General features: G+C 41.4%; 1 protein-coding gene across 1 annotated transcript; it reads right to left on the reverse strand.

The window, feature by feature from the left end:
• Positions 1-538: 538 nt before the first annotated feature.
• On the reverse strand, positions 539-13,387 carry LOC113580522 (anoctamin-1). The gene is given in 36 exon segments (XM_035525446.1): positions 539-1,761; positions 1,967-2,065; positions 2,216-2,397; positions 2,750-2,801; positions 2,885-3,062; positions 3,466-3,614; positions 3,891-3,991; positions 4,090-4,147; positions 4,358-4,419; positions 4,421-4,470; positions 4,719-4,764; positions 4,766-4,914; positions 5,131-5,170; positions 5,173-5,217; positions 6,126-6,191; positions 6,456-6,484; positions 6,487-6,532; positions 7,977-8,065; positions 8,162-8,318; positions 8,660-8,695; positions 8,697-8,741; positions 8,743-8,775; positions 8,777-8,798; positions 8,917-8,981; positions 9,211-9,237; positions 9,239-9,259; positions 9,602-9,664; positions 9,805-9,849; positions 10,204-10,258; positions 10,366-10,376; positions 10,378-10,566; positions 11,099-11,145; positions 11,148-11,190; positions 11,466-11,756; positions 12,267-12,430; positions 13,332-13,387. Coding segments are annotated over 36 exon segments (3,963 nt in total). The 5' UTR covers positions 13,363-13,387; the 3' UTR covers positions 539-584.
• Between the last annotated feature and the right edge of the window lie 150 nt (positions 13,388-13,537).

The following is a 13,537-nucleotide window of genomic DNA, read 5'->3' on the forward strand; positions in this document are numbered from 1 at the left end:
CATGTGCCAGCATCGATTCATGAACAAGATCATGACAAAACTCAGGCTCCCTGTTGATTTAGCCATGTGCAATGGCCACACAGCACTCTGACCCACAAATGCTGCATAGAAGAATTTTTTACACAAATATTTCTTACACAAATCTGCTCATGGTTTAAAAAGGAATTGAAAGAGACTTTGATAAGTTAATGGTGTGTGTGTGTTCACAGTATCAATGTGTGCCTCACTGTTGTCAAATTGCATTATTTAGTTATAGTGAAACACTAAACACACTGAACATGAGCACTTCTGGGGCTCAAGGATGTACAGAGTGCACATTTCAACACCACCTCTCAGCCAACACTACAATGTCAGAAGTGGATTAGCTGCCAAAATATATGACCATCAACTGTTTTCTCATATGAGATAATAATGTAGAAGACACCTCAATAAAGCAACAAATAGTTACTGATTATCCTGACCTCAGTGAACCTCATCTGAGTCAGTCATAAGTTAGTAACTACCTGGGGTGCCTGGCACTGAAAAAGGTTACTGGTTGAGAGCTGTTGGAGGGGAGGGGAAGAGTTTGTTTTATCCAATTACATTTACACTGGGGTGTTGCGTGTCAACTCACTAGGTGAGAGAGGAATCTTTTGGCTGAGATGTGGGAAGCTGGTGGAGTGGCTTGCGCTAGGTGAACGTCCCCCAGCATCAGGTCCTGTTTGTCTAGGGGGAAGAGTCTGACAGCGGGCCTTGGCTCTGATGGTTGTATTTTGGATTGAAAGTCCTTTTGCTACACTTCCCATCAGCTCAGGCTTGGATGGGGGTCTTGGTAGAGTAGTTGATTGACTACCTGTGAGCTCCAGTCTGGACTGAGGGCGTGGCAGTGCTGTTGATTGGCTGACAGTAAACTCTGGTTTGAAAGGTGAACGTGCCACTGATGTTTGACTGCTTGTGATTTCCTCTTTGGACAGAAGGTGTTGTAAAGCTGCTTGTTGGCAGACTGAGAGCTCTGTGTTAGATGAGGAGCATGAATGACTGGCTGAGAGCTCTGTTTTAGATGAGGGTTCTGATGGTAGTCTTGACATGTTATGTAAGAACTTACTGGGTAATAGGGTATCCTTGTAGCTGAGGTATACATAGCTAGTGGAGTGGCTGGCTCTGCCTGCTCTGTCCTCAGGTTCCGTCGCTCTTTGTCTGGATGGAAGGGTCCGACAGCGGCTCTTAAATTTGGACCTTGGTTCCCAAGGTGGAGGCCCATCCAGGTCAAACTCTCGGTAGCAGGACCCATACGGCTCTGGATTTACTGGAAGATGAGGAATAGATTGATTAAGTTGAGCTGATGGTATGTTTGGTTTGATGGGCCACTGTGGACTGCTGGGCATCTCAATGGGTGAGTCTGCATCAGGGCTCGGGAGCTCAGTGGTGATGGCTACAGGTTTCTCCACAGGCAGCTGGAGTTTACTCTCTCCAGGCTCATTCAGCCTCTCAGTCATCTGGCTTTGTGCACCAGTGACTTCCTCCTTCTCCTCCTCCTCCTCCTCCTCCTCCTCCTTCTCCTCCTCCTCCTCTTCCTCCTCCTCCTCCTCCCAAGGACTCTTAATGCTGATGCTGAAGTCAGCAGGGCACTGGGACACACGGCGCTGCTTGGCTGCCTCCTCACTAAGGAGGAGCTCCAGCAGCAGGACCTTCTCCAACTTCAGCCGTTCCTTCAGTGACTGGGGCACATCTGGGATCAGCCAAGCCACCAGCATACTGAGGAGCATGGCAAGGTTCTGGAAACACACACAAGTGTAATGCATACATCTGTAATTATGAATTATTTGCATATTATATACATCTGAACAATTATAAATTAGCCTTGACTATGAATATGAATTGCATGCATCTTAGGATGTTTACTAAATTTTAAAATTTGTTAAACATCTGAGCTATCATACAAAACAGAATGAAAACCATATAAGAGCTATTCCACTGACCTGAAAAAAAGATGACAAAAGCCAGTCTAGCAGCTAGGACAGACCAGTACTGCTTAGAAAGTTGATAAGACTCAGGGGACCAGGGAGGGTCTCGATAATCTTTATACCTAAAAGAGAGACAAAGAGAAGTTACCGATATTGTGAAGAAAGGAAATACTCGGTGATTTATATGATCATATATGTGTATTTATGTGTGTGTGTGTTTGTGTATGTGTGTGCTTGTGTGTATGTGTGTGTGTTTGTGTCTATATGTACACCTGCAGACACGCAGTTCTCGGTCAAAGCGTGTGCTGTTGGGTGCTGTTCCTTGTTTGAAGTTAGTGGTGTTGAAGTATGCTAATGTGTGGTCTATATATCCATGCATGGTGCCTGTTTCACTGTACATATATTGATACACCATTCGAGGAATGAACTCTGATGTGAAGGATATAACAAATGCCTGAGAGAGCAAGATTGACAGAGAGAGAGAGAGAGAGAGAGAGAAAGAGAGAGAGAGAGAGAGGAGAAAAGAAATAATGAGATTTGTTATTCTAATGTCCACATGTCCACATTCAACATAGATATTACTTGCTATTTTACATTTCTGTACTATTTAATCCAAGCTATGAGTGTTTTATTTGAGTATTTTTATTTGAGCGTGATTAACATTAGCAGAGTTAATAAAGTTAACACCTACACAACCAATTACTCACGTTTCAGCAGTTAAATAATTTTTCACAGTGATCTATCATATAAGTACTAATCAATTTTATACATGCAAATAGCATAGAAGAAAAGCTGTTTTTGCATACATTTGTGATCACAGCAAACTTGCTTATCCCACTCAGGATATTGTACATATACCTAAGAAAAAAAAGAAAAAAGAGAAAGGAAAATCTCTGAGGACACAGAGGACAAACAATGTGCTGCTTGAGGTGGCACACAACACAATCTGTTTGACCAGAGTCCTACCGATCTCCTTTGCTCTGATAGCATCCGGCCTCCGTATTTCAGTGACAAATTTTGCAGCATCGAGGCGAATCTCAATGACATTATTGAGCAGAGCAAAGAGGGGAGCCAATGGGAAAGATGCCACAAATAGAGTCACAAATCCATACTGGATAACTGCAGATGACAAAGACAAATCAATCATGCATTCATGCATGCATAGAACAACTTTTCTTAAAATTCCAATGTAGCCCATTTGCTTTCCTGTTTTACCATATGGAATGAGGCATGGCTTCTCCCAGAAAGACTAAACAATAGCCCCTTCAATTACAGCTTCCTTACAGGAAATCTCTGCTTCCTTTCAGAGTATACTTCATTCTGATCCTTTCATTTCCTGCTACTGAAACACCTTGAAGTTCTCTTATGAACATTTTCTTATGTCCAAAGTGGACAGCTTGCCAATGGCAGCATGCAGCCAAATGCAGTCACTAAGCTCTGCTTCACTTACTGATGCGAGTGACCCAGGAAATGAAAGACACCAATCTGACTGAACACAAATGAGGTTTAGTGACACACGTACTCATCTCCATGTACTCTGGGCTCAGGCCCTCAAATGGCTCCAGCTCGTAATCTAAAACCCAGCGGTGACGTGGACGATTCAGATCCTTGTTCTTCTTCTCCCCACCTTCCTTCTCCTCTTTATATGAGCGATACATCTTCTTCAGCTTCCTGCAGAGGGAGATAGAAGCATTGAAATGCACAGTAGACTGAGGGCCCTTTTAATGTTTCAAAGATTGGAATGTTTCAAGAACTTTTGCAATCCTTGGAAAATATCTTAGATGCCTACAAAACTGCAATCAATGTGTGTGGAATATGTGTGTGTGTGTGTGTGTGGGTGTGTGTTGTGTGTGTGTGTGTGTGTGTGTGTGTGTGTGTGTGTGTGTGTGTGTGTGTGTGTGTGTGTGTGATTGTGAGAGCGCATCTGTATATGTGCATAAAACTCACGGGACGGCGATTTCAAACACATTGTTCTGAATGAGTTGCTTTCCCAGCATGATTATGCCAAGCTGAATACACACTTCAATAAGACAGCCTCCTGGAGCACACTGTAATACACACACACACAGGCGCACGCACACACACACACAAAACATATAAATGGAAAACTATACAAATGGTATGTTGGACAAGACTTTGTTCTTACCTCCTCCATGCGGAAATCTCCAAAGACATACACATAGTCACCAGGACGCCCTGCAAACCTTAATCACCCAACAAGGTTTTGTGTTAGATAAACAACAGTGCTTTACTTGGCCTACTATCTATACATTATACACAACACAACACATCATATCTTATGCAGTTCTTGTTGCTCAACAGTGCCAATCATCAATTCATTAATGCATGCCATGTTCCAAAACTGTGAAAATGTTAAAAGAATACAACACTATTCTTTATCATAAAGTGCTAACCTGCCCTTGAAGAAAGCAACATAGAAGACTGGAGCAAAGGCATTCATGCTCTTGAGCAGAAAAAGCCTTCAGGATCAGGTGCTCCTCGAATGCTGCTCGGTCCTTTGGGATCTCTGCAGCCCCACAAACAGCAGCATATCATCACCACTGGGCATGAGGGGGTCATGAGTAGCAGCAGTGTGGCCTCACCGTTACATTATTATTGACCAATAACTTTATCATCTCAGTGCTGTAACAGCACAGTGGCAATTATACACTTTCAAATGTGCTCTCCTGTACAGATTTGTATACAGATTCTCCCATACAGATACAGATTTCCTCTATCCCCCTGACCCCCCCCCAAACACACACACACACAGACCCAGTTCTGTGATCCAGGCTGCCACAGCACCGTAAATCTCATCCAAGCACCAAAACCACCAGCAGGTTGATGATGACAGCAGTGGTTGTCACAGTAACTCGTACATTGGCCTTGGCCTCAGGGTCGGGATTCGTTGACATCACAACAAAAACAATGATACGGTAAAGAATAACACCAGACGCTGCTGAAAATGTCACTCCCCACCTGAAACACAGACAGAGAGGTGGGAATGGGGCAAGAGACGGAGAGAAAAAGAGAGAGCAAGCACGGGGTGAGCTAGAGTTAAAATCATAAAAAACTCATGCATAAATTAGGACAAGATGAGCTAATGAATAAATCCATCATAAATTAGCATAGATGTGAGCCATTAATGAAATCACAAATACATATATTTGCATAAACAAACAGACACAAATACCAACCATGAGAAGTATTGAGGACATATTGATGCAGGTATCCTGGCAATCGGGTCCTTCCATGTAAGAGATTCTGAGGCAAGCTACAAAAAATGATGGCAAGGATGTTAGATTTTAAAACATTAAAATCATTACTACAATACATCTCAAAAGTTGGTAATAGGCATAATAGGTAAGAAGCTATATTGAAATGCATTTTAAAATATGGTCAAATGTAGAATGCAGTCCCAACACTTCAACAACACAAAGGGCAAATAATCGATAATGTAGTCTGCTCGTAAGAAGCTGACCAAAAACCACAATTACAAAGTGGATACACACCTATGAACACACATATGCTCAGAAATGCACCATAATTAAAACTGATAAATGTTCTCACTCACACATCCAAATCCTCCCAACCCCAAAATTACAACCACACACTAAGTATGTTTTTATTAGAGGAATGGCACCACTTTAATTTATGTTTTAATCCATCACTGGCTCTAATCCTACATAATCTATGTGGAATTCCTTGGAAGGGTAATCTGCTTCCAGTGTGTGTCTGTGTATGTTAAGGGGGGGGTGGGGGGGGCCACAACATCAATAATAATAATAATAATAAAAACACCTATAATGTCACATAACAGAAATTGCTACCATATTAAATGACTTTCGATTCTTCTAATTGTACATGTGCAACAAAGTTAAAAACTCTGAACCCAGACGGTAACCTCACCCACTTATCATTTAACCAGACATGAAGAAGAGAGTAGGAGGAGACAAGCCAGAGGATGAGCAGGTGTAGTCTGACCCCTCTACTTCCGACTGACAGCTGACAGACAACTATAACCTTATTCCCAAAGCCCCACCGCCCTCGCTGATAAGTTCATTAGCTACTGTCTCTCCTCTCGCTCTTTCTTGTGCCCCACTATTCTCTCTCTCTTTCAGTCTGTTCCTCGGGATGCACACAAACGCTGTCCTCCGCCCCCTTGCCCCTCAGTTCTCTCACCATTGGCTGGCCTCCTTTAGCAGACAGTAGCTTCTCCCTGCCTATGTCATCTGTTCTCCCATCCATCTGCAAAACAGAAAAAAAAAAGAGATTATTGACACATACTCATGCATACACACACCAGTGCTTCGGGTCTTAAGGTCAGAAACATCCAAATGCTACTTTATAGGCACACAAACAAAAGTTTACTTTAGTTCCGAAACATGAATGCCTATTACCTCCATCGAAAGGCTCAGTATGCATGAAGGCAGTAGGCTGCATTTCGTATATTTCAGACAAGAGGTTCGCTTTTGTAATTAAAGATCCTCACTCAGCATTATAATCAATTACCTCCTCTTTCTTTTTGTTCTTGCATTTTTCTGATGTTTTTTAAGAAGAAAATCCTCATACGCAGGACGGAGTTCATCCTGAGTAAAACAGAAAGTAGAAAAAAAAAAAATCAATATCAATATTACACAAAATGCAACCAAAATGCAAAATGCAACCCAATATATACATATTATAGAACATAATTTCAGGACGAAAGAACATCAGCAAGACCCACAATGCACTCCAATCTATAATCTCAAAAATGTAAACAGGACTCTATGTTTATGGTTGAAGTGTTGAAATCTTGTAATGTTATAGAGCAATAATATTTCCAACCTAAATTTGTCTTTAAAAAGTGTTCTAACCTATTGCAAAACCTATTTCTTCTTTCTTAACCTCCAACTTATTTAAAATGTTTGTTATATTGTGTGTACTTAATAATTCACGCTGTCTCAAAATACTGAGCTTCATAAATCTCGAATGATTCTTTGACATTCTTACCATTATGTTTTTTTGGCAGTATAAGGCTTGAAGATGCTCTGTTCATCCTCCTAACCTTACCTCAGCAGAGCAATATACCCTGCAGTCTCCTGCCTGAAGTCCTAACAGCTGACATCTATTAATTTACCTTTAGGTCCTTTATTACTTCTTTTGAAGCATGATCTATTTAAAGAAACTCAATAAATCGAATTATTCTGCCTAAAGTTGCAATGTAGAGTTTAGGGCTAAGGCTATATAGGACCAGAATGGCACAGGTTCCAATCAAATTAACATATGATCCATCCAATCAGGTATCGTATGGGAAACGTACTACTTCCAAATATAACATGGAAACAATGAGGACAAACAAAAAACAACTAATACCACAATTTAGTACATGCAAGCTAATCATACATCAATTCAAATCATTATATTACAACTGCACATTTTACAATATGTTACATTTCATTTGAGTCATTTTTAACTGGAGGAGGGCATGTGATGGGTAACACCACTGTGTCATACACTGAAGATCTGGTCCCCTGTCTAAGCAAAGACACAACCTCAATAACAGTTAGAGTTCATGGCCAAGACTCCTAACACCTGTGAAACACATGAGCAACAGAACAAAAAGAATCATGAAGGCCCCTGGATTTAGACGTGCTGCACTGGATGTTGGGGGAAAGAGGAGAAGTTGTGTGCCAGCAAATGAAGATGAAGGTGAGCTGCAAAAGTGATCATACTGATTTATGAAGGTGGTAATGTTGGGTTTACGAATGTATGAAACCATCAATCTCGCTATCTTGCTTGTCTCTTAACATTACATGAAAGTTGCATTTGTATAACATTATTTTATAACAGTCTGTAATTCTGTGTAAACTAGATTTAGGCTATAGATGTTCTGATGATATAACATTTTAGGATACCCTCAATCAAACATGAAACACACTTATATGCACACACACACAAATACACACTGCACTTGACTTTGTGGAATCAGTCTAAACACACTGGCTGGCACTGCCCTGGTTGCAGGAGCTGCTGGGTTGTGTCTAACAAGACACTCACCTCCTCTTCCTCCAAGCCTGTCAGATCCCAACTGTGCTGCAGACACCTCTGTCTTCTCTTCCAGTGCTCGAGAAACACAGCAGCTGTACACACACACACACACACGCACGTGCACACACACACATATATTCAGGTTCACTTAGAGATATCTTTTTGCCTACTAACACAACAGCACTTACCCCATAGGGACATAAAGATGGCAAAGGCCACAGTGGCGTGGTTGTCAAAGAAATAGCTGGCACGCGCTGTGCCACACGTGCTATTCAGCTGCCAGTAATCGCACACTCGATCACACAGGGGACACATGGTGAAGTTCAGGTGCCCATCACACATCTCCTGACTGATTAGTAGATAGATAGATAGATAGATAGATAGATAGATAGATAGATAGATAGATAGATAGATAGATAGATAGATAGATAGATAGATAGATAGATAGATAATAGATAGATAGATAGATAGAAATCTTTATATTTGTTTTGATTGCAAGACACAAACTCATACTGACACACAAACAAACATACACAGATACAAGTAAAGAGAAAGCAAAAAAGCAAGCAAGAGAAAGTGGAAGAGAATGTGTGTGGTGTGTGTGTGTGTGTGGGTGTGTGTGTGTGTGTGTGTGTGTGTGTGTGTGTGTGTGTGTTGTGTGTGTGTGTGTGTGTGTGTGTGTGTACCTGGGGCACATTGCTGTCTACAGTTAGCCAGCCATAACAGGAACACCATAATTCCCATTGCTGAGGGTGGAATTAATAGTTGAAGTATACACACCCAACCAGGCAAAATACAGACCAAATCTTCTCCCCAAAGTATTTCCTTCAGAACACAAATTAAGCAGTTGTCAAACAATGAATGTATAAATTTACACACAGGGCTGGCCAGTATGTTACAAGTTGTACAATTGTACTGAATTTTTTCACGATGCTTGCAGTACCTGATGAGCTCAAGTGGTTGGTATTTGAGGAACACTCTATAATTGGCCCATTCTTCATGCAACCTCTACAAACATACAATTGCTCTTAACAAATAAACCAGACCACTTTTTCATACTGAATAAAAATCAACTTCTGTTTAATGTGACACAAGCATGCACCATGACACAAGTGCACATTTGCACATTAATAATGACAAGAAAGAGCTTACTGCAGTTTCATCAATCAAGTAAAAGCTTATCCTGAACTCCAACCACCTGACATCTGTTCAATAAGAGCAGAGGGAAAGAGATTACCTGTCTGTCATTGCGATGCACTTTCTCTATCTGAGCTACTGAAATCCCCCTAGAGCAATGAAAGCAAACACTCACACACTGAGTACAAACCCAGTACTGTCCCTTGGCTAAATTCACAGCCATAGCATAGCCATACACATCACTATCCAACTACAGATGAACTAAATACCCTGTGTGCACCTATACAACCTCTACAGTACTACATGACTAGGAATTATGACAATGGCGTGCTCTAGACATGCTTAAACATAACTGCCATATTACTTATCAAATGTTAATTTAATCATATCTAATTGAAAAAAAAATTATGTGAATATTTCTGTAATATGTTATTTGTAAATTCTAAATGTCATTATGTTGCTACGCTAGTGAAAAGTCCACTCCAACTCACATCATGCAAGGGAAAGGCTGAGTCATAGACTCCTTTAGCCAGTAAAGACATGATGCCTAAGACATAAACACAGTGATCTTCACCAATACACATAACCAGTTCTACACTCATGTTTAAAATAACAAACAGTCAATTAAAATGTGAATATGCTTGCAATGTTAAAGATAGTTGTAACTCGTGTTTGAAAGTGCTGACCCATAGTCTTGACATGTCTGTGTACAGGCTGTCCGTCTCAGGATAGCAGCCACCTACAAAAGCCATATTCATGCACATGCACACACACACACACACACACACACACACACAACACACCCACACACACACACACACACACACACACACACACACACACACACACACACTCACAAACACGCACACAGAACACACAGCACATGAATCACCACAGTCCCCATCCTTAAGGAGCCCAAAACATATGGAGCCTGAATGTTGCATTCCACTAAACTGTTTGGAGGAGATTTAGGGTCATCAAACTCATCAAAGTTATCAGAAGTCATACAAAATCCCAACAACTCTACAGATTTTAAAATGAATGTTTAACGATAAAACGTAACCTATTCCTTAACCGAAACAAAGAAACTCACAATACGGCCACGTGTTGCATTGTCAAACAGGGAGTTTTTCGACTTGATGTCAAACCTAAAAACAAACAAACAAAAAGAAATCAGAGCTTGTTCACATCTGTGTGTGTGAGTTTATGGAGATGTGTGTGTGGAAATCTCATGCATATGTCCGAGTCCTCTCACAGATGGAGCTTCCTCTCTGCTGAAAGGGAGGGAGAGGACCCAGGCCTGTGGCTGCTTTGGGTCCTGGCACCCCCGCTGAAACGGCTGACTGATCTTCGCCCAGATGGAGCTGACTGCTCCTGCAAGCCCTGTCCTCTCCTTCAAGCTCATACGCCTGTAAAGCCAGACAAAGGGAGTCGCTAATAAGAAACACAGAGAGCCCTGATGTGAAATTCAGAATGGAGTTAGACCCATTTTTGAGAGCTCTTGAGCTGAGTTTGGGAAAGGCAGGGGGGCACAGGATTGACTGGTGATGTGTACAAGGTTCAGACAGCTGAATCAGCACAGTCCCCATCAGCACTGGTTATCAACTCACAACCCTCTGAATACATACGAACGTTGCAGTGTACACCATAGCACATCTTATTCCTCATAGTAAATATGCTTACCTCCACATGATCATATGGATTATTTTCTCACTGCAATGTTTACACTTTTTTATCACTTCAGAATGTATATTCAAGTTCATATTTATTTTTGGATTTTATTTGCATATTTAGATTTGTATACATTGCATATTTAGATTTGTCACTGCAATTAGCATTGTGGTTTGGGTGGTTAATTTTCTGTCCAAGTTTTTTTTTTTTTCATGTATTTATTTGGCATTCAAATGAATTAATTCTGAAAATAAAAATGTGGATTTTAAGAACAACTGGAAACCGAGTTCAATTGAACTGAAATGTGTGCAGCTCACTTTCTTAGTGGGAACTTTGATCTTAAGGAGCTCCGCCTCACGACTAGTACAGACCAGGGGGCATGCAGGCGTGTAAACCGCATTGTCCGCACCTGAGAGAAAGACAGAAAGAAAAAAGCTGGGACTGAATTGTTAAAGCTAAAAATGAACCCGTTGAGCCATAATGAGAAAGGCTTACTCAAGTCATAAGGACAGAGTGAGAATTACACTACAAACAATGAGTGCTGGTAAAGCTGTTAAAGTAATGTATCAATTAAATCAACTATGATTCTGTCCCAAGCAAAGGTCACTGACACAAGAGGGGCTCATGCACACAGCACACACACACACACACACACACACACACACACACACACCATCAACACACCTCATCGTCACGTTCAATCTCCAGGCCCTCCTCCAGCAAGCCTCTTTCAAACTCCTCCCTGATCAGGGCCTTTTCTTCTTCCCAAGGCCCTGAATCCAGGCCTGCCTGTAGCTCCACCTCGGTTACCTCTGCCTGTGTGTTCTTGTGCAAAGTGGTGGAGCTCGGTGAGGGCAAGTTGCCATTGGACACAATGAAATGGCGCCTCTTGTAGTGATAAACAAGTACATAGTCCACTCTTCTGTGACCATCTGCAAAACACAATCCTCCTGTGGTGCGAGGAACTGGCTTCCCCTAATAAACACACACACACATGCACATTTATGTATTAACAAAAGTTGTTTATTCAGGTCCATGTTCAATGTCTCAAGGAACATTTCTCACTTCGTTAAAGATAATTTTATTAATGTATTCCTTGGTTTATTATTTAATTCATTTGTTTTAATTTGTATCAATAAAAATGTGTAAAGATGGATAACAACTATTACAACAGTCGATTGATTTAACATGTTCAAGCCTTTCGACATGCCATAGGACATTGAGCTGATCTGGGACAGGGGTAAAAAAGTACAAGTGCAATAGAAAAACTACAGTTGTTGATGCAAACAGCAAAATGTTCTTGTCATATATGTCAAACCTACGACTGACAGATTCAGGTTTTGGTTCGTTCATTTTGCATTAAGTTTTGACCTTTTTGTAATTATCCTACTCCATATGACCCTTTTCGTGAGTCGCGCGGGCCGAGGTCAGGTCTACACACGCAGTTGACCTTGAGGAATATAATACTCAGAAACCAGCACGCACAGACTCCTCTGCAGAATCAAGAGCGTCATGTCGAGTGTTGGCTGCGTCCTGGCCGAGTTCAGAGATGTCGCGCGCAAGACTGCGGAGTTTTTCGCTGCGGACGGATGAAGACTCGCTCATGGCTGTGGTTACGCGCATGCGCTCAGGAGTTCCGTTCCATGCCGCTTCAAAAAAGGGATGTGACAAAAGATAGACAGAGCAAGAGAGATAAGGACAGACCGGGAAGAGAGAGACAGATTCAGCACCATGGACAGGTACAAATGGAAACGTGTTAAACAGATCACAAGCTCTTTTCGTATTCACATAGCTAATTCAACATTCCATTGCATACAATAACACCAAGTAGCGCACACACACACACACACACACACACACACACACACACACTACGTAAATGTCTTTAACGCCACTTAAATAGGCTGATCATAGTGATAAAGAGACGCTTACAGGGCTGAGAGTAGTGATTACAGATCTAGTAGTGCTCCGGCGTGGTTACACACCACATCGAGACAGAATGGTTTACAAACCCACACGACAAAGAAAAGATGGAATTATTTATAATATCCGATTAGTAATAGGATATACCGTGTCCCTAGCTTCCAACCTTGTTCAGCATCAGATATAACCACATTTAATGTTCACTAATTATAATATAACCCAAATCCATATATAGCTAATTCACTCTTATTAAGTCCTGTAAAACTACCTCTACAAAAATCGATTATGAAACAAGTTTAAAATACCAAATACGAACGCCTAAGAGTCCACAATAAAGACTGTTTCATCAAGTTATCTATCGACAAAAAAACAGACCATCAATTATGGGCCAATACAAACAGTTCGGAGAACAGTGCGCTATAAATACATGATCTCATTAACACGAATCAAGTGCAACAGTTGTCTGCGCGCCATGAACAAAAGAGCCAGTCTGACAGATTTACGCATGTGACAAACTGACCACATGTCGCTTGGGTTATTTCCTTCGTGAAAAAAAAACAAAAAACAAAAAACAAAAAACGCATGTAACACAGAGAGAGGTTACAGATGCAGAAAAGTTACACTCACCAGAGCAAGGAGGCAGCCTATTAAGAGCCATGTTTCCCGGCGAAAGCGTGATTAGAGGACGCAGACCTGAGATGGAGGAAAATCCTCTGGCTGCAAGCTTAACTCGCTGCTACAGTTAGTTACGTGAACGCTCGGCGGAGGCTTACCCTGAGGCCTTGTAGCAGGAGACCACAGTGTACGCTATAATGACTACTTGTGTAAAGAAT

This window comes from Electrophorus electricus, chromosome 4, assembly GCF_013358815.1.
Source record: "Electrophorus electricus isolate fEleEle1 chromosome 4, fEleEle1.pri, whole genome shotgun sequence".
Taxonomy (NCBI): Eukaryota; Metazoa; Chordata; class Actinopteri; order Gymnotiformes; family Gymnotidae; genus Electrophorus; species Electrophorus electricus.